The sequence below is a fragment of the Sus scrofa genome, chromosome 3, assembly GCF_054392235.1.
Source record: "Sus scrofa isolate SSC_HxYL_T2T_F1_AM1 chromosome 3, Sscrofa_HxYL_maternal_Yorkshire_Landrace_v2.0, whole genome shotgun sequence".
Taxonomy (NCBI): domain Eukaryota; kingdom Metazoa; phylum Chordata; class Mammalia; order Artiodactyla; family Suidae; genus Sus; species Sus scrofa.
The window spans coordinates 17927067-17951427 of record NC_139385.1 but is presented as its reverse complement, the minus strand read 5'-3'; the positions used below and the strand labels follow the sequence as shown (position 1 = coordinate 17951427).

Below are 24361 nucleotides of genomic sequence, written 5' to 3'. Positions count from 1 at the left end.
TTTAAATGCCCTGAGGTATCAGTTTTATTTGTCAGTGCCGGACTGAGCTAAGGCACAATCTGGTTGCCTTGGAGAACCGAAGGAATGGGAGTGGGAGGGGGAAGCAGGCCCTCCTGGGTGATGGGCGCTCCGGCTGCCTTCCTGGCAGGGGCAGGGGCCGGGGCTGGGGCTGGGGCTGGGGCCGGGGCCTCAGACCCGAGCCCCAGCAGCCCAAAGGCTGTATTGAAGAGGTTGATGGGAGTGGAGCCGTCTGTGATGAGGGTTGATTTTAAGCCCAGGCTCTGGAGCAGTTTTACCTGGAAGGAGCAAAAGGCAGGTGAGAAGACAGACCCTAGCCCCTTCCCTCACCCCCGGGGAGCCTCCCCAGGGTGGGCTGCCACGCGCTCTGGTCTGACACTGCGGCTGCTGCCCAAGCCATCCTCACAGGAGTCATGGGTGACAAGCAAGGAACACAAAGGGAGCCTCGAGGGCCGTGAGCTCTGGCCCTGCCCGCTGTTGCCTCCAGGAGCTCACCCCTGCATCTGCCTGGTGGCAGCCATCCAGGTTTTTCTCTTTAAAATGTATCAAGTCTCATTCTTTGCACTTGAACCCTCTCCTGGGAAGCCCCCGTCGACTCTACAGAGCACTCTCGTATCCCCTCTTGAGGGACCCTCCTCACCCAGCTGACCTGAAGCGTGGCCTCCCCCTTCACCCTATCACCCTGCTTGTCACAGACGGACGTCCCATCTGTTTACTGTCCCCACAGGAGCTTCTGCTCACTGCTCAATCTAGGACAGTGCCTGAGAGGGCATCACACCCGAATGACACTGGACACAGGACAATCCAGTCACCACCCCCCGTACACCCCTCTGTCCCCAACGTCTCTCTAGATCTTGCGTTTGCCACCCTGGCTCTGCCTTCTTGGTTCCGTATTTGGTCCCAAGACACACCCCCCACCACCTAGCCATGCTCTCCCCCACTCTCACCTGCATCTCTGGCCCTGCCACAGCGAGGTCCCTGATGGTGCTGGGGCCCAGGGCCTCCGTCATCTGCCTGAACTTCTTCACCTCCACCTCGGCCAGCTGCTGGGCCTTGCTCACCTCCAGCTCCAGCTGGGCCCGGGCATAGACCAGCTCAAGTTCTCGCACCTTCTTTACTCGCTGGAGTTCAGCCTCCTGCAAGGGGGGAAAAAAATCCCAGCATTCTTTTGAGCATGTGGCCCCTGGATGTAGCCAGCAAGACTACAGGAATTCAGACGGAGAGGATGGAGCCGCAAACTCATCACCGGTTAGGGGTAAACCCCAGCTATGCCAGGGACCCCTGGGAGCCCCTGAATCCAAGCCTCGGCTCCCTCTAACATGGTGATGATTCTCCTACCCGTAGTGGAATTTCAAGGATTAAATAAGATCGTGCCTGTAAAACATAGGCAATACCTAGCACAAAGCTGGGCGATACGTACCAGCCTATCACTAAGATGGGTATACAAGAAATAGCAACAACAACAACAACAAAAGACAAAAAAAAAAAAAAAGGAGTTCCCGTCGTGGCGCAGTGGTTAACGAATCCGACTAAGAACCATGAGGTTGCGGGTTCGGTCCCAGCCCTTGCTCAGTGGGTTAACGATCCGGCGTTGCCGTGAGCTGTGGTGTAGGTTGCAGACGCGGCTCGGATCCCACGTTGCTGTGGCTCTGGCGTAGGCCGGTGGCTACAGCTACGATTCAACCCCTAGCCTGGGAACCTCCATATGCCGGGGGAGCGGCCCAAGAAATAGCAACAACAAAAGACACCAACCAAAAAAAAAAAAAAAAAAGATGGGTGTAACCACCATCCTTATCTTCGAAGCAGGTTTTAAGTGAATCAAAATAAGGCAACGGGCTCATAAGCCACAACGTATTTGAACAGGGCTTTCTGGTTAGGGTACTTGGTACCCTACAGGGCTTCAGGCACTACAGTGATCAGGCCGCCTCCAGGCCAAGGCATCTCCACGGGCCCCGCCCCTACTCACCGTCTCAATGGCCAAGGCCTCTGCCTTCAGCTTGGCCTGCAGCACGGAGCCTTCGCCCTCGATGCGCGCCGCCTCTGCACGGGATTCGGCCTCTGCCTTGGCGGTCCCGGTGCTCTCCACCGCGGTGCTGGAGGCGGCGCAGAGTCAGGGAGATCCAGGAGGCAGCCCAGCCCTGCTCTCCCCACCTGCCCACCCGCAAGTCCGCGGTGGCAGGTGCGCATGCGCACACAGGCTGCATCCCACCCCCACCCGACGGCTGCTTTTCCAAGACCCTCTGCCACCGCCGTCTTCGTCTTCTGCACCCACCTCAGGGCCTCCAGCTCTAAGAGGTCCCTGCGCGCTTTTTCGGCTTCTGCCTGGTCTAAGATCTTCTGCCTTTCAAGCCGGCCGCGGGCTTCCTGTTCCAGTCTCTGAGCTTCGTGCCTGGGTGGGAGAGGGGACAGGTAAGCTGCCGGGATGTGGCCAGAGCTGGAACGGGAGCTCCAGGGACAGGGACCACTGGCCCACGGGAGGCCGTCCACACTCGAAATGAGACAGTGGCGTGCGCGCTGAGTGCCAGGTGTGACTCTAGGCGCAGGGGCACGTGGCCATGCGAGGCCCCTGCTTTTTGCACACTTTACCTCCCAGTGGGGAAAAAGGCAAGTCAAGGAGGACGATTTCAGCCAGTGACAAGCTTCTGGAAAACGGGCGATACAACAACATGACTGAGCAATGAGGCCGCCGCTTCAGTCGGGGTGCAAAGAAAAGGGCTGTCCTAGGAGGTGACCTTTGGAGGCCAGAAGGAGGAGCCTGCCCTTAAGTCAGGAAGAACTTTTTGTCTTTTTGTCTTTTCTAGGGCTGCACCCACAGCACATGGAGGTTCCCCAGCTAGGGGTCTAGTTGGAACTGTAGCCACCAACCTACACTAGAGCCACAGCAACACAGGATCCGAGCCAGGTCTGCGACTAACACCACAGCTCATAGCAACGCCGGATCGTTAACCCACTGAGCAAGGGCAGGGACCGAACCTGCAACCTCATGGTTCCTAGTCAGATTTGTTAACCACTGCGCCACAACGGGAACTCCAACGCCGGATCCTTAACCCACTGAGCGAGGCCAGGGATCGAACTGGCAACCTCATAGTTCCTAGTCGGATTCGTTAACCACTGCGCCACGAATGGGAACTCCCAGGAAAAACATTCTGGGTAGAGGAACAGCCAGTGCAGAAGGCCTTAAGGTGGCAATGCAGCTATGCATTTAAGCGGCAGAAAGGAGCTGGTGGGCCTGGAGCACGTGGGCCTGGGGAAAACGCCGGAAGGTGAGGTGGGGGAGGCAGGGCTGGATCCACGGTCACAGCCCAAGCAATGGCGAGATGCCGCAGAAGCAGGGATAGCATCTCTCCCCACGTTAAGGGGCCCAGGCAAGGAGGAGGGCAGGCTGACGTCGGGGGTGCCCAGACGGGGACCCTGGAGAGGTTGGGCCCAAGGTAGTCCCCCAGGGGCTGACTCACTTGGCAGCTGCCTCCTGCGAGTTGGTGGTGATCTCGATGGCCAGCTGGACGCTGCGCTGCAAGGCGTCCCGGGTCCTCTGGTCCACGGGCTCCACCGACTGCACATCCACACTGCTGACCACCAGCCCGTTCTGGGGGAAGACGGCCCGGTCCCGGGGCTGGGGCAGGGCCGTGCTGTCTGGCCCCTTGGTTTCCGGGATCTCAAAGCCGAAGACAGCCGTGCGAATGATGCGGGCCGAGTTCTTATGGAAGTCATCAAAGGTGACGGAGGCCACGGCTCCCCGCACCCGGGACGCGATGGCCTTGCAGGCATCGCCCACAAAGTCGGGCACTGAGAAAAGCCTGGCCGCCTCTTGGGGGTCCTTCCGGTCACTCAGCTCAAAGTGCCTGTGAGCAAAGAAGCCCAAAGCAGGGAAGCCGTTTTCCTCCAGGGAACAACTCTCACCTTCACACAGGACCCGGCTGACACTCGCGTTCTGGGGTTGGGCAGGGTCTCATGACAGGCAATGCTAATCAGCGCCTAAGACACTTGCAAGTTCCCATTTAACTCGCTCAGCCACCCTGTGAGGCACAATCGAGCATTATCCCCAACGTACAGACAAGGAAATAGAGGTCCAGAGATGTTAAGCGACAGACCCTCAGTCACACAGCAGGTGCCCAGCCAGAAAGCCAGACTCAGGCAGTGTGGCTCCAGGGTCTGTGCCTTCAGTGCTCCCGCTGCAGTGCCCCCAAAGATATCAGTGCCTGGCGGCCTTTGTCACGGTCCTGGCTGCTCAGCCAGGAGGGGAGGAATGTGTGCTTGGGAGCTGTCAAGCCCTGCTTCTGCATCTAACCATCTCCCCCAACTCGAATCACATTTGAGCTCTATATCTCCATACGGGTCACCGTGCCGATTCTCACAGCATCCTTTCCACAGCCCCGTGAAGTGGATGGTCATGTCGTTATGGTCATTTTACAGACTGGGAAACGGAGCAAAGCACCACAAACTTGCTAGCTGTGGGCGTGGGCAAGTGGCAGGGCTGGGATGCACTTGCTCTTGACCACAGGCTGATCCCATCAGCTGGGTCTGATTTTTTCTTTCTCCTTTCTCTTTTTTTTTTAGGGCCATACCCGAGGCATGTGGAGAGTCCCAGGTTAGCAGTATCATCGGAGCTGTAGCTGCCGGCCTAAGCCACAGCCACAGCCATGCCAGATCTGAGGCGCGTCTGCGACTTACTCCACAGCTCATGGCAACACTGGATCCTTAGCCCACTGAGCAGAGCCAGGGATCAGACTCGCATCCTCATGGTTACTAGTTGGGTTCATTATCACCAAGCCACAGAGGGAACTCCTGGCCTGATTAAGCGATTCATCTTTTAAAAACCACGTAGTTATGTGTTTGGCTGAAATCACGCTGGTCCCCCTAATCCTGCTCCCAGGCGAGCCCACATCTTCCCTGGCACCCCACCTCCTTGGGCATCAGACTGGCTCTGCGCAAAACCCTGGGTCTCCCCCTTGACACACATGGAGTCAGACGCCCAGCACTCGAGGTGGCATCTCTCCTCTTGAGGGGTCCCCCAGGGTGGCACCAGCCAGTGCCCTAGCCTCCCTCCCGACCCCCGACCTTACCAGTTGTAGGCAAGCTGCAGCTGGAGCCTGGCGTGGTCGGCAGTTTCAATGGTGATGACGTCGGTGAAGAAGTCAGGCCCCAGCAGCAGGCAGAGCGCGCGGCGGGCGTGGGGACGCTTGGGCCGCCCGGCCGAGAGGGACAACACGGTGAACTGCTCCTCGGGCCCCAGCGACACCAGCTCTGGCCCGAAGACCACGCTGCAGAGGGAGCCTGGCGTCAGAGGCAGGGAGAGCCCCCACCCCCCAGGCCCCCAGCCCCGGCGCGCTGCTCACCGAGCTCTCTTCTCGCGGTAGTCGTACACCTGCACGGCCGCGTTGTGGGGCACGCGGTAGCTGACCACGCGGGTCTTGTTCCGGGGAGCGGAGGGCTGCTGGCTCCTGGCCGTGTCCTTCTCGCCCCTGTCGGCCAGAGGGTCCTGCCCCTTGAGCAGCAGCTCCTCCACCCCCGGAGGCAGCTCCTTCTCCCACAGCACCTCGTCCTGGGTCAGCATGTAGGTGCTCCCGATCACCGCACGCACCTCGGGAGAGAAGACGAGGCGGGACGTCACCCGCCAAGGGAAGAGCGAAGGAGACCCGGCCGGCAGCCCCGACGCGGGACTGGTCCAGGAGGTAGGACAGCATCCTGGTTGAACATGGCCTCTGAAACGAGGCTGCGTTCACGTTCGCCCTCTGGGGGATCCCTCACCGTGGGCAGCTGTTTTTCACTTGGTGCCTCAGCTCCTCGTTTGCAAAATGCACCCCATAGTGGGACCTCATAGGGGTGAGGAATGAATGACATTTCATATGTCCTAGTGCTGAGAACCTGGCATATGGCAAGTTCCCGATACTTCTTCTGGCACTTGCTTTCATGGGGGCAGCTTGGAGGGCATCACAGGGACAGATGCAATCCTAGGGAAGAGGTAGTGTACCGACTCCCCAGGATTCTGAGCAATAACCTCAAAGTCGGATTTTTTTCTTTTTTGGCCACACCCACAGCACATGGACGTTCCCCAGACAGGGGCTGAATCTGAGCCACAGCTGTGGCCAACGCCAGATCCTGAACCCACGGCACTGGGCCAGGGATTGAGCCCTTGCTATTTCAGAAACCACACCAGATCCTTAACCTGCTGCATCACAGTGGGAACTCCCAGGTTGCTTTTTTTTTTTTTTTTTTTTGTCTTTTTGCCATTTCTTGGGCTGCTCCCCCCGGCACATGGAGGTTCCCAGGCTAAGGGTCGAATCGGAGCTGTAGCCACCAGCCTACGCCAGAGTCACAGCAACACCGGATCTAAGCCGAGTCTGCAACCTACACCACAGCTCACAGCAACGCCGGATCCTTAACCCACTGAGCAAGGCCAAGGATCGAACCCGCAACCTCATGGTTCCTCATCAGATTCGTTAACTACTAAGCCACGACGGGAACTCCGGGAATTCTTAACTTTTGAAATTAGATATTTAAGGCAAGGCTAAAACTCTACGGAGTGCCCTCATATTTAGCAGCCAGCTGGCATGGATGCTGCTAGCAGTGCTGTGAGTCCTTTTGTCATCTCCACTCTGCACCTCCCTGGCGGCATCACCCACTCCCCTAAACCAAGCTACCACCGTGGCCGCACAGCAGTGACCGTGCCCACCCCTCAGCTGTTACCCTTCCGGTCTTGACGTCCTGCACGTAGATGCCCTCGTTCTCATCCAGGGGGATGGCCTGACGCTCTTCCACCACCTCCACCTTGGCGGATGGCACGTACTCGAGGGGTCCTCGGATGAGCCAGCGGTCCCCGGCCTGGTGGGAGACCTTCTCCTCGTCCTCCCCCTCCTCCAGGGGCTGCAGGGCCCTCAGCAGCAGCCCCTGCTGTTCCGACAGCACATACACCTTCTGGATGCCTCGTTCCAGCTTCTCTCCTGGCTGGAGGAAGAAAGACTTCTCTCCCTAGTGGGGAGAAGTGGGGTCAGGAGCAGTTGCCACCCACGGCTGTGGTAGCCTCTAATGGGACCTCCTGGTGGCCCCATGGGGCCGTGGGCTTGTGTTGTGGGCGGGAGCCCCCTAAGAGCAACCCCCCCACCCCCTCCCCCAAGTCATTATCTGGATTGCGAGGCTCTCTACAAATGCCCATAGAGCTGGTTGAAACTTGCCCTTGAAAAAGTCTTGAAACTGTCAAGGTCTGGGTTCTAGCAGTTTCAAGAGTTAAAAATGAACCTATCATTGCTTTAGTTCTCCCATGTTCTGTTTCCTTGGGATGGCGCAGCCCACAGTTGGTGATCTCCGATCTTTGGGCCAAATCTGACTTGCTTCCTTTTTTTTCTCTTCCCTTTTCTTTTCTGGCCACCCCACAGCATATGGTGTTTCGGGCCAGGGATTGGATCGGAGCCATAGCTGCGGCAACACTGGATCCTTAACCCACTGTGGGGGCTGGGGATTGGACCTGAGACGCCACTGATCGCACTGCGCCACAACAGAACTCCTGACCTGCTGCCTGATTTTATATGTATGTGTAAAAAACAAATCCAGTAATCCAGTTGCTGTGGCTGTGGTGTAGGCTGGCAGCTGTAGCTCCGATTCAACCCCTAGCCTGAGAACCTCCATATGCCGCGGGGGCGGCCCTAAAAAGACAAAAAAACAATAAAAAGCAAGTCTGTAATCCAGTTGCTCTGGTATATGCAGAGTTGCCCAAAATCACTACCCCCAAATCCCAGATCATCATCCTGAAAAGAAACCCTACACCCAGTCGCAGTTACTGCCTATCCCGCCCAGTAATCTATTTTGTGTCTTAATGGATTGACCTATTCTGGGCATTTCATATAAATGGCATCAGGCAGTATGTGGTCTTTTATGTCCGGCTTCTACTGCCCCAGCACAATGCTTTCAAGCTTACCCCATCTTGTAGCACATCTCAGAACTTGTTTTCTTTCTTTTTTTTTTTTTTTTTTTTTTGTCTTTTCAGGGCCGCACTCACAGCATATGGAGGATCCCAGGCCAGGGGTCCAATCGGAGTTGTAGCCACCAGCCTACGCCAGGGCCGAAGCAACGCCAGATCCGAGCTGCGTCTGCAACCTACACCACAGCTCACGGCAACGCTGGATCCTTAACCCACTGAGTGAGGCCAGGGATCAAACCCCAGTCCTCATGGATGCTAGTCGGGTTCGTTAACCAGTGAGCCATGATGGGAACTCCAAGAACTTCATTTTTTAATTTTTTTTACGAGTTCGCCTTATTTTAAGAACATGGGGGAAAAAAAAAAAAAAAAAAAGAGGAGTTCCCGTCGTGGCCCAGTGGTTAACGAATCCGACTAGGAACCATGAGGTTGCGGGTTCGGTCCCTGCCCTTGCTAAGTGGGTTAACGATCTGGCGTTGCCGTGAGCTGTGGTGTAGGTTGCAGACGAGACTCGGATCCCGCGTTGCTGTGGCTCTGGCGTAGGCCGGTGGCTACAGCTCCGATTCAACCCCTAGCCTGGGAACCTCCATATGCCGCGGGAGCGGCCCAAGAAATAGCAACAACAACAACAACAAAAAAAAAAAAAAAAAACAAAAAAACATGGGCACCCTTAACCCCAGAAAGATTATCATTCTTCTGACTGATATCCACTGTATGGATATACCCTATTTTTTTTTTTTTTTTTTGTCTTTTTGCTATTTCTTCGGGCCGCTCCCGCGGCATATGGAGGTTCCCAGGCTAGGGGTCGAATTGGAGCTGTAGCCACCAGCCTACGCCAGAGCCACAGCAACACGGGATCTGAGCCACGTCTGCAACCTACACCACAGCTCATGGCAACGCCGGATCCTTAACCCACTGAGCAAGGGCAGGGACCGAACCCACAACCTCATGGTTCCTAGTCGGATTCGTTAACCACTGCGCCACGACGGGAACTCCCTATTTTTAATCCATTCATCAATTGACATTTGGGTGGTTTCTATTGTTTTCCACCTCCTGTTTTCCTTTTTTGTTTGTTTTTTGCGGGGGGTTGGGGGGGCCTGCACCCATGGCCATGTGGAAGTTCCCGGGCCAGGGACTGAACCCACAACACAGCTGCGGCCTGTGCTACAGCTGGGGCAACGCCAGACCCTTAACCCACTGAACCACGAAGGGACTTCTTCCACTGTCTGTTTTTGCACATACCATGTTATGGGAACACAGCAGCACTGTTTTGTTTACAAGCCTGTCTACGCTGCTTTCATGGTACAACAGCCAAGCTGAGTGGTTGCCACAGAAACCACGTGGCTCTCGAAGCCTTAACTATGTACAGTCGTCCCAGGGACGCTCTGCCCCCCTCCGCTGTCCCACACACAGTCCAGAGACAGGAGAACGGGGAGGATGGGGAAAGGGGAAGCCGAGAGACTGGTTTTACTCAGGATGACTAAGCTTCTGGAACAGAGGGAGGTGAGACGGGTTCTGGGCTTGGAGGGAGGCGCTCCTGGGAGAGGCCGTGCGGAACCCGAGGTTGGGAACCTCCGGAGCATCAGTGAGACGGCGTCTCAAGTGACAGAGCCAAGTGTGTCCAGAGGGAGCCAAAACAAGCTTGGTGTTTCTCCAACGCGGACTAGGGGCGGGAGGGGGGTGTGGGGAGCAGGCCCGGGGCCTAGGCCCATCCCGGGGCGCTGGCACTCACCTTGACCACGCGCTTTTGCCCCAGCTGGTTCTTGCCATCTGGTCCGACCGGGTCGAGGATCACGCAGTAGTTGTGGGGGCCTAGGGTGGTGATGGCCACGACGCCTACCACCTCCTCATAGACATCTGGCACGTGGGCCTCCGTGTCCTGCACAGTCACCAGCCACTCCTCCCCCGTGCGGCGCACCACTCCCCGCAAGTCTCGGAAGTTCTGCCGGGCCCGGAGGTGCAGGGCTGTCTGTAGAGCAGGATCGCGGCCGGTTGGTGGGGGTGGGGGTGGAGGTTGGGGAAACCCACCTCCAATTCCTCGGGGGATCTGGGGACCCCACTGGCCACTGAATGCTCCAGGTCTGAGTGACAGTGTCTACCGACCCAGGAGGACTCCCTAAACACTGTCAGGCGACCTGGGATTAACTCCTATTTTTCACATCACCTGCCACCGTTCTCTGCCACCCTGAGAAGCTCCTACCCCGAGGTGCCCCCCAACCCCCGGAGCACAAACCTTTTCTGTGAGGATCACAGCATTCACCACATCCAGAACCTCCTCAAACACTGCTGGGAGATAGGCACCCACGGAGCGGACCAGCCATTCTTCTCCTGGGCCAGGGCGGAGAGGCAAGGGTCAAAGGTCACCCAGCCTGCTCCCCAGCTGCCCCCTCCCGCAGCCTAGACAACAGGGGACCCACAGGACCTCACAGGCCATTTTCAAATGTCATTGCTCCCAGTCTCAAAGGCCTGGCAGAAACTTTTTTTTTTTTTTTTGGTCTTTTTAGGACTGAGCCCCTGGCATAGGGAGGTTCCCAGGCTAGGGTTTGAACTGGAACTGCAGCTGCTGGCCTATGTTGCAGCCACGGGCAACGCCAGCTCCTTAACCCACTGAGCAAGGCCAGGGATCAAACCCACATCCTCATGGATACTAGTCAGGTTCTTAACCTGCTGAGCCACAACGGGAGCTCCTATTCCTTCTTTTTTGAGGGCAGAAGAAAACCAACCTAAAAAAAAAAGGCCCTTCCAAGCGCCCAAGTTGTGGCTATGCCATATGGCAGATGGGAATCGTGGGGCCTCAGGGTGGTTGGAGGCATAAGGAAGTTACCACCATTTGCAAAACATTTGAACCACACCCGGCGCAGAGTAAGCACGGCCTTTGTCAAGACTTTGGTTAATACATCACATTTGTCAAGCACCGTTGCTCCTGTACGTGGACACCTGCTCTGTTGATGTGGGAAGAGACACGGCTGCCGCTCCCAGCTCCCAGCCAAGGGTAGGAGGAAGGCAAAGCCATGTCAACATGTTTGTGGTCACAGAATCAGGGCCAGGGTGGAGCAACAGGCGGGTGAGAGCGGTGGGTGGGGGAAGCAGCAGGGGGCAGCCCCCAACAGCTTATTAGAGACACCAGGAAGCACTTCCTCCAGGCTTCGAGCAGCTTCCCCAACCTTCCCCACTTCCCCTGCAGTCGGGGCACACGGCCTGCCCCACCCGCATCGGCGCCCCTCCAAAACCCCACCTGTCACCCTCTCCTTGCCGTCCCGGTCCCAGCATTCCTTGCGGGCCTTCAGCCGCAGGGCCTGGTTCTGCTTGATGACGGAGGCCTGAATGATCTGCACCACCTCCACCTCCTTCCGGGGAATATACGTGCCTGGGAAGGAAAGACAACGTGGAAGCTGAAGATCGAAGCCATCGTGGCTGTCATGGGAAGGCAGGAAGCCTCTGACCCCGAGCCCGGCTCAGTAAGAAAAAACTTACCGGGTCCCTCAAACAGCCACTCATCTCCGGCCACCACCTTGTCTCCGTTCTTATCCTCAAAATCCAGCAGCGCCTTAAGGTGGAGGGCGGTGTTGGGCAGAACCACCTGCAGTGGGGTGATGTCCTAAAACGGAAAGGGGGCCCATGGCGTATGCAGACCCTGGAGTCTCACCTGATCCTTTCAAGGTCAAAGTCCCCAGCATCAAATCTCTCCATGTCTCAAAATAAGACTTGGAGCGGAATGTAGGGGTGGCCCCAAAGACACCCGGTCTGAAGAGCCAAGGCCACACCTTCCCTCTGCAGGAAGAGCTCAGACCTTGCTGTGAACTTGAAATCTAGGCAGGAAACGGGGGGAGCGGGCGCGATGGATGATGGAGGAAACCCACCTGGAAAGGTGAGGAAGTGAATGTCTCATGGCCCAGTGAGATCCACAGAATAAATCAAAGACAGTGGGGAGTTCCTGTCGTGGCTCAGGGGACATGAATCTGACTAGTATCCATGAGGACACAGGTTTCAACCCTGGCCTCGCTCAGTGGGTTAAGGAACTGGCGTTGCCATGAGCTGTGGCGTAGGTCTCAGACACAGCTCGGATCTAGCGTTGCTGTGGCTGTACTGTAGCCTGGGAACCTTCATATGCCCTTGGGGGCGGCCCTAGAAAGCAAAGAAACCCAAAAAACAAAACAAAAAACCCATAAAGACAGTAAGAGCACAGATCAACGATGGATGTGGCTCTCTAGGAAGCATGAGGAGGTGGAACCTTTTAAGCATGCGGCTTTGTTTTCAAGGTTGCCTGATGGTCACAAGACAGCCCCTGTACTCCAGCCATCACGTCTCCTTCCATCAGGAAGAGGGACCTGGCAACAAGCAGCCAAACCTCTCAAGTTTGTACAGGAGCTCCTGTCATGGCGCAATCGTTAACAAATCCAACCAGGAACCATGAGGTTGCGGGTTTGATCCCTGGCCTTGCTCAGTGGGTTAAGGAGCCAGCGTTGCCGTGAGCTGTGGGGTCGGTCCCAGATGCATCTTGGATCTGGTGTTGCTGTGGCTCTGGCGTAGGCCGGCGGCTGCAGCTCTGATTCAACCCCTAGCCTGGGAACCTCCATGTGCTGCGGGAGCGGCCCTAGAAAAGGCAAAAAGACAAACAAAAACATGTTTGTACAAATGTTTCTACAAATAAGATCTCCCTTGATCTTGGATCTGAGGGAAGCAGGAGAGCGAGGAAAGCAGCTCACAGAGGCTAAGGTACACGACCAAGGCCAACACAACTAGTAAGGAAGAGAATCAGGATTTGAACTTCAACCTTTCGTGAAGGCGACCCGCCGCTCCTTACTCCAACTAGAGCGGACCCAGGAAGAGAAGGTCATATAACTCCACTCCACCCACTGACCGCACCCTGGCTTGGAGAGAGGCAGAGCTGGAGGATTACTGCCGGGACAAGCCTTTCCCTGGACACCGCCCATGAGCGTGGCACTGGGCAGCTTGTGCTGGGGGCAGGACATCCCATCGTCGTGGGGTTTAAGTTCCAGTGGGTGATGACACACAATCGTAGACCATTGCCTCCGAGCACACTGTGGACCGTGTCGAGAGAAAGAGATTTCAGAGGTTCAGATGAAGAAATTAGGAGAGGCTCTCAGAGGGTAGCAGTTGAACTGGGGTGCCAAGGAAAAGCTGGCTTTTGATATCAAGGTGCTGATAGAGGAGGAGGAACAACCTGGAAAGAACATGCATTGCATCTACTCTATTGCATCACCTCCTGTCACACATCTACTCCATCACTTCTTGTCTGTCCAATGAGAATCCAGATGGGTTTTTGGTTTGGTCTTTTTGTCTTTTTTTTTTTTTTTTTAGGGCCACACCTGCAGCATATGGAGGTTCTCAGGCTAGGGGTCAAATCAGAGCTGCAGCCGAAGGCCTATGCCACAGCCACGCCAGATGCGAGCTGTGTCTGCGACCTACACCACACGGCAATGCCAGATCCTTAACCCCCTGAACCAGGGAACTGTCCAGGTCCGTCTGTCTTTATCCCCGTGAGCGCCCTCCCTTAGCTACCGATGCCTCTCACCTGGATGAGAGGTCTTCCTAACTGATCTCCTGGAAGGAGACAGATATGGCAGCAAGTTTGTCCCTCACGTTGGAAGAAGCTTCCAGCTCAAGTGACGAGGCAGCCAGGAGTATCACTAAGTGAGACTGGGAACATGGGAGAGCAGATTTGGGGGTGAAATGGCAAGGGTTAGGTTCGGATGCCCAGTACGAGGTGACTGCAGACATCCTAGAGGGGGCTGCCTCTAGGCAGCTGGGGGATTCACAGTCTGGAGCTCCCAGCTAAGGTTCAGAGCTGGGAGGGTTCAATATGGATGAAGTGACCAAAGCTATGAAAAAAAGTGGCACACAGGATACTCAGGACAGAACCTGAAGGCAGAGAGGACAGCGGGGAGACTTAAAAAAAAAAAAGAAAAAGTTCACGTGGTAGCTCAGTGGTTAACAAACCCGACCAGTATCCATGAGGACGTGGGTTCGATCCCTGGCCTTGCTCAGCGGGTTAAGGATCCGGCCTTGCTGTGAGCTGTGGTGTAGGTTGAAGATGTGGCTTGATTCCCAAGTTGCTGTGGCTGTGGTATAGGCCGGCAGCTGCAACTCTGATTGGACCCCTCGCCTAGGAACCTCCATATGCTGCGGGTGTGGCCCTAAAAAGACACAAGAAGAAAAAATCTTAAAAGATAGAACGATGCATCTGGCGGGGTCTGCCGATGGAAGGGAACTTTCCAGAGGCCCCACAGGTAAAAAGGAGATATGCGTAGGTATTAAAGTAAAGGAAGGACCTAGATCATTCCAGGTGGCCTCGATTTCTAAGTAAGGTGGCCAAGCTGTCGGAGAGTGAGGGGACAGAACATAGGAAGAGAATGGAGAATCTAAGTATCAAGAGCCATATGGGGAAGGGTGGGTAGGGGGAGCTGGTTGGGAAGAAGAGAAGGAATGAGCAGGACTTCAGTTGGAATGAGCCACTTAATCCACCAGCTCCTTGTAATACTGTTGCAGTGGATCTGCCCACATGGCTAGGACACCCCCTCCCCCGGGTATGAGGACAGCCAGGGCAGGTGGAGGTGGCACGGATCCAGGCCTGGGCATGGGTCCAGTGCACGAAGAGCGTGTGCTAAAGTGACAAGGTTCAGCTGGGCTGGGGAGGGACCAGGAAGAGAATCTGAGGGCTGGGAGAGGAAACGGGCTTCCAAGGCCTTGCAGAAAGGCTAGGAAAGCGAGACGCATGGGGAGGGTGGCGCCAGGGTTTAATCTTGGAGGAGCGGCAGGTGGGGGCAGAACTGACCAAGTCCCGAGTGGACAGAGCACTGGGCGGAGTGGAAGCAGAAGAGGAGAGAGAGTCAGCTGAGGTGAAGAGAGCCAAGGTGTCAGATTTCCCGCTGTGGCTCAGTGGGTTAAGAACCAGACCAGTATCCATGAGGATGCGGGTTCGATCCCTGGCCTCGCTCAGTGGGTTAAGGATCTGGCGTTGCTGTGAGCTGTGGTGTAGGTCGCATATGCGGCTTGGATCTGGTATGGCTGTGGTGTAGGCTGGCAGCTGCCACTCCGATTCGACTCCTAACTTGGAAAATTCCATAGGACATGGGAGGGGCTCTAAAAAGACCAAAAAAAAAAAAAAAAAGAGAGAGAGAGCCAAGATGTTGACGGGATCATGACAGGGACAATCCTGAAGCTCCTGGGACAGTGGGGGAAGGCAGGCTCAAGCCAGGTGCCACCTCAGGAAAGGGAGAGGAAGTGGTACAGGTAGAGGCCAGTGCCTTGAAGGAGGGCGAGGGCCCACTTTCTGATAGAAGAGGAAGATCTCAGTGGCACGGGGCTCAGAGAAAGGGAAGGCCCTGCGCTCCTGGCCTGGAGCACCCGGGACCTGGGAATGAGCTGCTGTCCTCTGGGGCTGCCGGGGAAGCAAAGGTCGAAGAGGCAGGAATAGGGACCACTTTCTCTCTACCCTAGGGAGCTTTTTTCTTTTTTCCTTTTTCTTTTTCTTAGGGCCACCATAGCAACACCAGATTTGAGCCACATCTCTGACCTACGCCCCAGCTCATGGCAACGCTGGATCCTTAATCCACTGAGTGGGGCCAGGGATCGAACCCATGTCCTCATGCATGGATACTCATCGGGTTCCTTACCACTGTGCCACAAGGGGAACTCAGGGAGCTTTTAAACGGTGGTGCCTGAGCACCCCCCACTGCATCCCCCACCCCAGGGGGGATTTGGTTTGTCTAAGGTGGAACCTGGACAGGGCGGTTTCACTTGCCGTGGTTTGAGACCTCCCCACAAGTTGCAAGAAGAGGACAAAGAATTCCCCTCCACCCTTCACTGGGACTCCTTAAGGGTCACCATCCTCATCATCTGAGTCACTTGCCACCTCCTCGCATATTTTCCCCAAGGTGCCTGCATCAGAGCGGCTGGGAACGCCTCCCAGCCCCCCGGGGTCATGCTATTCTGCAGAACCCAGAGTGAAAGGGTATAAAAGAGCAAGGAAGACAGAGTTCCCGTCCTGGCTCACTAATATCCGTGAGACTCAGGTTCGATCCCTGGCCTCGCTCAGTGGGTTAAGGATCCAGCATGGTTGTGCTTACTCTTGGCAGATCTGGTAGGTTGCAGACATGGCTCAGATTCCACGTGTTGTGGCTGTGGCACAGGCTGGCGGCTGCAGCTCTGATTTAACCCCTAGCCTGAAAATTTCCATATGTCACAGGTACAGCCCTAAAAAGACCAAGGTGGGGGGGGGAACCAGCAAGGAGGTGAAAGAAGGAGAATGTTCTGGAAATGGAGGTGGGGTGTCCTCTTCCTCAGATCCAGGACCTAAGGACCGCGTGGATGAGGGCATCTGAGCCTGGGCCTCACCTGCTCCACCATTGCTACCACCACCCACCAGTGTCTGGCACTGTTTGAGGGAATGAAATGCTTACTCTTGGCAAAAGTCACTTAGTGCCAGACAGGCAGGGAGCTTCAGGCAGGTTGGGGAGCCTGGAAGATTAGGTGGCGGGATGGGTTGACAAGAGAGGCTTGTCTGGGCATGTGCAGGGGTGAGGGGGGATGCGGTTTGGGGAGTGTGAGAGGAGGGCCATCCAGTCGATTCTGCCCCCAGTGAGAACCAGCCAACGTCACCCCCTGATCCCACCCCACCCCAGAAAGTAGTGCTGAGCCCTGGGACAAGGTGGCAGGACAGGCAGAGTGGGTGTGGGGGAGGCAAGCCAGGTACCTTTTCCAGCACCTCCCCTGGGTACAGGGGGAAAGGGTCCTGGGCCAGCCGGATCTCCAGGTCAGCGTGGCGGAGCCGTACTTGCCCTGTGACGTCACACTGCACAGAGCCCTGGGCGTCCCGGGACACCGGGTTGGCCACGGTGCAGTAGTGGCGTGGGGGGATAGTCACCATGCGCACGGGGGCAAACAGGATCCTGTTGGATGGTAGGAAGCAGTGTGAGGACCCAAAGGAAGCAGCGAATGGGAGAGCAAGCTCCCTGTCACAAAAGCCAGGGCCAGTCCTGCTTAGGACCAGGAAGGAGGCGACGGATGATCATGGCAGACCCCCAGGCGTCCCCGCAGCCCAGTCCCAACACCAACCTCTCATTGTCCTGCCGGATGTAAGTCTTCGGTCCAACCTCCACGCGGGACACGTTGCTGTTCTGGTCCAGCACGTGGATGTAGTGGTACGGTGGGATGCGGATGATGGACTCTTCAGTTGCCATGGTGACTCCTGAGCTCACCTGTCTGTCTCCCCATAGAGAGGTGGGGAGAAAACAAGAGATGAATACAGGAGGCTTGGGATGAGGCTGGTGTGCTGACTGGCTGGGGCTAGGGGAACGGGCCCTTCCTCCTCCAGCTCAGATGATCCGTCCTTCTTCACTGTTCCCGCTCCCACCTCCTCCATTCGTCCCACCCAGGGCACCACAGCCCCTCCAGACCTCATCCCCGCCAAGAGATGCTTGACGCGGTTAACCACAGAGGCCCAGTCTTCTCGGCCAGCTCCTTCCCCTCACTCCCATGCATCTGACTTCGCCCAAGCTTCCTGCAGCACTGGAAGGGGCTTTAGATCCAAACTTTCCCAACCTCCAACCTTATAGTGTGGGAGTCAGAGGCGCGCTGAGCTGGGAGAAGTGGCCAGCCTCTGGTAGGGTGGTGCTGGGGGTCTCCCCCAGCCTGGTGGGGAGCAGAGGCCCTGAGCAGCTCCCTGGTTCCTCCAGGGGCAGGTGCCTTTATTTCAGGGGCTCCTGAGGGTCCCAGCTGCGTGCGGACATTAGCCCACAGCCCAAGAATATGTGCATGACCTTTGCCTGCAGCCCTCCCTCGGGCTTTAAGCAACCCTGAGATGAACTGTTCAGACATGACCACCTCTCAAGGAAGGAATCCCTGATGGAATGGATGCTCCCATAGACTCCACCAGATTAGAAACACCCATGTATTCTCATCCTTTCCTCCCCAGTTCTCTCTGATCTGTGGCCACTCGTGACTCCCCGCTCTCATGGGTGGGGAGGAAGGGAGTCAGTGAGGATTGCCTTCCATCCACCACCATCCTACCTGCTTCTGAATCCTGGGGGTTGGGGGGGGGTTGTTACATCCAGTGCTTGGCCGGTTTGGGAATGTCACATCACCCATCTAAACCCCATCCCTGCCTCCAGGACGCCTTGAACTTTGGGCATGTCCTCCGGAGTCGCACAAGTTTACTAGGCACCTCAAAGCCTTGCCCTCTGAGGCTCTGGTCCAACAGTTTTGAAACCACTACCAGAAAGGAGTGGTACCTCACCTACTCCACCATTCATCCAGCTTCCAACCTGGGTGAGAAGTGGGAAGTGAGGAGGAGGGGGCGGGGTTGTGGCCTGGCACAGGAAGGAAAGACAGGAGCCCCAAAAGGCCAAAACCAGGGCAAGGCCCAAGAGTTTGATTTGATCCGCACAATCTGTAAAATTTCTTTGGTTTAGAAATTGTGAGTTTTCATAAACTCCCAATTCCTGCTCCTCCTGAAGAATGAGGAGCCAGGCCCTGCATCTCCACGCGGCCAAGTGGCCAGAGGCAAGTGGCAGCTGTGCCCTTTAGATGGGACACAAGCTTTCCTGCTGAATTAACCACAGTCCCCACCACTCCCTGTTGTCTTACACCTGGGCGACTGTTCTTACATCACCTGTGTGGCTCCTGTTTAAAACCTCCGAACTCATCCGATAGAGCTTTCTACAGTGACAGACCTACTTTTAATCTGTGCTGCCTCTGGACTGGACCACACGCAGCTCCTGAGCTCTGGAAACATGGCCAGTGTGACTGAGGAAGGAAGTTTAATTTACATCATCCGATGTGGATGGTTGAGCCCATGTTAGACAGTGTACAACTAAGGAGCTGAGTCGCAGGTAGGGACAAGGAGTCATTCAAGACCATACAGCAAGGCAGTGGTACCATCTGGACAAGAATCCTGATGGAACTGCTGGGCCCGACTCCAGCGGCAGCACGGTGCAATGATTAGGGCCACGGAGCCAGCCAGGGGGCCTGAGCTCACTGACACTTCTGACTTGCTGCTTCCCTGCCTTGTATGGTTTCCTAATGTCTTCCCTCGTTTTGAGAGAGGTTACAGGGTTTTTTTTTTTGGTTTTTGTTTTTCGTCTTTTGCCATTTTCTTGGGCTGCTCGTACGGCATATGGAGGTTCCCAGGCTAGGGGTCCAGTCAGAGCTGTAGCCGCCGGCCGACGCCAGCCACAGCAATGCGGGATCAGAGCCGCGTCTGCGACCTACACCACAGCTCACGGCAACGCCGGATCCTTCACCCACTGAGCGAGTCCAGGGATTGAACCTGCAACCTCATGTTCCTAGTCAGATTCGTTAACCACTGAGCTATGATGGGAACGCCAAGAGAGGTTACAGTTTTGATCTGTTTTCTCGGTACACTTTCCACATCGGAGGGATATTATCCTGCTCCTCATTTTCTTGCAACTTGGCATGGGGTTTGACTGGCTGCTTTTCTGTTGCCTGTTGCTGAAGTTAATGTCCCTGAACTTTCCTAAACATCAGAGCGCCCTCTTCTGTTGATTTCAGGTAGTGTTTGAAAATCCAAGGGGTGGGATTTCTCCTCTCCTGGCTCTGCTCTGCTCCCACTCCCTGGGACAGGGCCCCCAACAAGAGCCCCCGGGGGCCAGGACAGTTAGGATCTTGGTTCTAACCCTTATTGGATAGGTGATCTTAGACAAGTCCCCTGCCTTTCTATGCCCATTTCCGGGTCTATAATCTAGGGGTGGATAAGGCATCCAGAGAAACAAGGACTGAGTTAATCAACAGGCTTGGAACAGAGCCTGGCTCTCAGCAGTGTGTGTGGCTCGCAGTCAAGGCCCAGCTTCCCTATCCCATTGGAGGACGTGACCTAACACCAGAGGCTCAAGATCCCACCTGGCATCTCAGCCTTAACCCTGACTTGTTTACCAATCAGGAAAGTGGCCAGTGTTGGGTCAGCTGCGGGGCTAGAATAGCAAAGGGGCCTCTGACAGCCAAGTGCAGCCTCTTCCTGGTTCTCTACGGAGTGGGAGCCTGGCCAGAAAGCCAGATGGGGGGGAGAGGAAGAGCTAGGGCTGCAGACGGAGGTGTGGACAGGGCTCTGTGAGGCCCCGCAGGGAAGATTTGAACTCTAGAAGGCCCCGCGAGGCTGGGAGGCAGGCTCAGCGGACGGCCTCCAATGGCTCTTTGGGATGATCCCTCGCCCCCTGTAGCTGAGGCCGCTTGACCATCTGTCACCCCAGCTGGGCCCAGTCAGGGGGCCGGAGAGCCTCGCCCAGCTCCGTGACTCAGCTGAGACTCATCCTTAACGATCAGGCTGGGCTCTTGCCACATTCTGAGGCCAAGCCCTGGGCAACTACCCTTGTTTCCGTAGCTGCCAGGACCCTGTCTTACCTCCCTGACCCCCCACCCACCCAGCCCTACAGCTGTGCCTGCCACCCACGTTCACCCAGGAGTAGGCCTTTTGCCTTTTTAATCTCGCCATCCCCGAAGTGAGCCTCATGAGAGGGCCTCTCAGAGGATCCAGGGAAATCACCTGACTCAGGCAGCATGTTCATGACAAGTCACAGATTTAGACTTCTGTGGTTCATCAGATGACGCCTACAGTTAGAGCATGTGGTTTCCGATATACCAGGGCCCATAAAAGACAGTGATTAAGGATTCCGTTGACCTCTGGAAGGCCCAGCTCTGAGTTTGGCCCCCACTCCCTAAATTCACCGAGGCCTCCCCTCAGCATCTGCTTCTGAGATCTGCCCCCTAGTCTGCTCTCTGGGTTCGCGTCCAGCCTTCACAGATCCCATTGGCTGTCATGGATCATGAGGCTCCGGCGAGAACCAACTCTCTTTCAACTTTCACCCAACATCTCAGAGACCAGTGGCTCCCCTGCTGCAGCCCACACACAAAGGAGGGAGGGGCGAACGGTCTGATGAACAGAAAACAAAACTGCCAGTGGAAGGAGAATAGTTAAGAGGCAACTCTGGACTTGTTTGGGCTCAAAAGTAAACATGCTACAGAAAAATGAAACAAATGAGTCCTAAGTCATTCCAGAGCAGAGGGTCTCAGGGTCAGTAGGAGGGGTGGACATGGTGAATCTTAAACAGCAGATGCCCATGGGACCAGCCGCACCCTGTCTTGGCCTGCAGTGAAGAGGGGTCCGAATATCGCCTGGAAGCTTGTTAATAACACAGAATCTTGGGATCCTGGAATCCTAGAATCCTCTCCAGCCCTGAGAAGCTCCCCCAACCCCGAGCTGCTGACTCAGTTAGCATTTTAACTAGAGCCCCAACAATTTGGGCTTAAGATATAAGCAGCTCTGGTCTAAAATAGCCTCTCCACTCTGGCTTACATTGGAATCACCTGGAGATCTTTTCAAACCACCCATCTCTGGGAATTGATTTAATTGGTCTGGGGTGGGGTTCAGACACCACTATATTTCAAAGCGAGCTCCTAGGGACTCCAATACAGAGCAAGGGCAGAGCGCCGCCGCTGCCCACACCATCGTGGGCCACTTGGGTTAGGGTTAGGGTTAGCCTTACGCTCCTAGAACGAAATGGAAATACAAGTGATTGTTTCCTGGGGTCAACGAGGTTAGAAACTGGAGCAGGTCTAATGCACGGGAGGGAGGGGCTCAACAAAGCGTGGCTGGGAGGTGGGAGAGGGAAGATGAACTCGGATGGCAGCCTGTCCTCAAAAGCAGAGAGGTTCAAGTATTATCTCCTCTAGCTCCTCGCCCCCAGGTCCAAGTAGCCCCTCGGCCAACACAGGTCCCCTTGTCCCAAGCCCTGGGCTCTCGGTCCAGGCAGGTCTGAAGTTGGAAGCGAAGCTGGGGACAGTCTTGCCACCATCACCTCTCTCAAGTTTAGGTTTGAGAAAATGCACAGAAAACTGGGCACAAACAGGACCTTATCTTCGCCCTTTCCCTTCATTGATCTGAGACATTCTAGGCTTTGTTTAGAGGATGACAGAGTCACACTTACTTACTCAGGGACAGCAGAGGGGCCATTTTTACCTGAGAGCTTCTCAATTTAGGGCAAATATTTCCTGCTGTGGGAGATCAGGGCGAAAATTCCCAAGAATGTCTCACATAAATCACTACTTTCAGGGACAAAGTTTTAGGCACTTCCTAGGAAAATCTCTCAACTCCAGTCCAACCGGGTGACTTTGCAGGAACAGCAGCTTATTCTGGAAACAGAAAAGCTCTGCCAGCTCAGGCTACCTCTGGTCCTATTTCTTTTTTTTTTTTTTTTCGCTTTTTAGGGCTGCTCCCTTGGCACATGGAGGCTCCCAGGCTGGGGGTGGAATCAGAGCTGCAGCTGCCAGCCTACACCACAACCACAGCAACACCGGATCTGAGCCTTGTCTGCAACCTCCACCACAGCTCACGGCAACGTCAGATCCTTAACCCACTGAACGGGGCCAGGGATTGAACCCGCATCCTCATGGATCCTAGATGGGCTCATTAACCGCTGGGCCACAAAGGGAATTCCTTTCTGGGCCTATGTCTAGCCTGCCTCCCAGATGCTTCCAATTAATGCCAGTCATTGAAGGCGAGGATTGGCTAGATTGGAAATGACCCAGGAACCAGGCTTCAGAACCCCCTGATCCAGATCAATGTTTTCTACAATCACCCAATCACAGGACTCAGCTGGGAATATTGCTTCCCAGCAGGCCTCACTTCAAACCCACTGGGCTAAGGCTTCCAGGAGAGAGACTCCAGAATTTCTATCTTTGGCAAGTGCCCCCCAAATAACGGCTCTCACTTATTGAGAACTTAATCTGTGCCACTCACCGTATTAAATGCTTTTTTTTTTTGGCTGCGCCCGGGGCATGTGGAAGTTCCTGGGCCAGGGATTGAACCAGCGAGACAGCTATAACCAGAGCCGGATCCTTAACCTGGCGAGGCACTAGGGAATTCCCAAATGCTTTTAATTGGCTTGTTTAATCCTCGGCAAGGACCTAGAAATTAAGGCACTTGCTCAGGATCACACAACGATCAAGGAGGGAGCCAGAATTCCACCCGAGGAAGTAGCATGGCTTCTCAGGCAGACATAAATGTGGCTAAGATTCTGACAAGGACCTGGGTGGAGCTGGGAGGTCTCCAGGCGACAGTGCCAGTGCAGATCAAAGGTGAGCCTTCTCTGCAACCTGGGAGGGCAGCACCCAACAAGGAGGCCTGGGTTACTTTAGGGCCCTCTGGCCTCTGGGCCAGCCATTCCCAGGGGCTGTCCTGCCTGCTCATGGCTTTAGAGAGCTGCCCTGGCCAGAGAGCCTCACCTCCGGGGAGGGTGGTGGGTGTACTAGGTGCCAAGGGTGGAGACAGGCAAAAGTTTCTAGGAGTCACCTGGCACCCTTTGCGACACCCCCCCCCCATAAATTCTAAGGGCCCACCCAAACAGGAAGAGAAAACGGGGCACCTGCCTCAACTACCATCCCCCAATGCTCCATGCTTCTGAGGTCTCCAGAGTCACTGGGCTGGCAGGTCCAAAAGAGCTGCCTGTTTTCACTTCCCTGTCCCGAAGAGGAAAAAGCACCTTCCTCATCTATGCCTTCTAGAAATCAAGCCTATCTGAAGATTACTCTGCCGACGACCTCTCAAATGAACTGCAAGGCCCGCCGTGCGCAGAGCCGAGGGGGGTAGTGGTGGAAACCTCAGCGTTTGCAGGGTTGAGGAACCTCCACGGGGGGCGCGTTCTAAGAGCTCAAGGGGAGCGACCAGAGCCCAGGTCCCCAGGGGGAGGGAGAAGATGAGGACAGCAGGGACCAGTCTCAGTCCAGGAGGGGGTGTGAACGGACCCGTGAAGCTTCCCCTGCCCCTACTGCGGATGTGGGAGCTCAAAGTCCGAGAGGCCTGAGATGGGGTTTGGCGAGGGGTCAGATGAGTTGCCTTTTGCCTTCAGAAGCCCGAAAAAACAAGGCCAGCGGTATCTCCCAAGGCCAAGCCTCCACCCACCTTCTCCCGGCTCTAGTTCTAAAGCCACCTGCCCCAGCCCACGCGAGTCGGCGAAGGCAGGACAGAGCTAGGGAGAGGTCTTGGGGGTGGGGGACAAGGGCCCGCCAGCTGGTTTGGGCTTTGGGGGCCAGGACGGAGTACTTACATCCAGAAGTGTGGCTGGCTGCAGCTGACGCCTCAGCTCGGAGAGGGAGCCGCCTTCACCCAGCCCTAGGGATCACTTCCCGGCAGGGCAGGCCAGGCGCAGGGGTGGGGCTTGGGCATTTAAAGGGCCCTTGCAGCTGGTTCTCGTTGAGTTTTTTGGGTTTGTTTCTCTCCTGTGGGAGGCTTTCACTGCAGCTGAAGGCACTGCAGCTCATTCAGTGCTCAGGAATGCCCGCCTCAGAGCCAGCTGGCAGCGCTGGAATGAAACTAGGAGGGGGTCCAAGGCCTAGGGCGGCGGCGGGGGGGGGGGGGGTGCTGAGTTGGCTTCTCCCCCCTCTGGCTGGCATTTCCCA

General features: G+C 55.9%; 1 protein-coding gene across 2 annotated transcripts; it reads right to left on the bottom strand.

Moving 5' to 3' along the window:
- MVP (major vault protein) lies at positions 1-24103 on the bottom strand. 2 transcript variants are annotated; one of them, XM_021086425.2, is made up of 16 exons: positions 24010-24103; positions 22704-22870; positions 17009-17155; positions 16647-16842; positions 11405-11528; positions 11166-11297; positions 10164-10258; positions 9663-9899; positions 6706-6987; positions 5355-5599; positions 5082-5279; positions 3474-3860; positions 2291-2407; positions 1985-2111; positions 966-1154; positions 1-296 (listed from the first exon to the last, which is right to left on the bottom strand). In XM_021086425.2, exons 3-16 carry the CDS (start codon positions 17131-17133, stop codon positions 48-50), a joined length of 2703 nt encoding a protein of 900 aa, XP_020942084.2. In that variant the 5' UTR covers positions 17134-17155; positions 22704-22870; positions 24010-24103; the 3' UTR covers positions 1-47. The 2 variants fall into 2 exon arrangements, with proteins under 2 accessions (XP_020942084.2, XP_020942083.2); XM_021086424.2 differs by lacking the exon at positions 22704-22870.
- Positions 24104-24361: the final 258 nt, after the last annotated feature.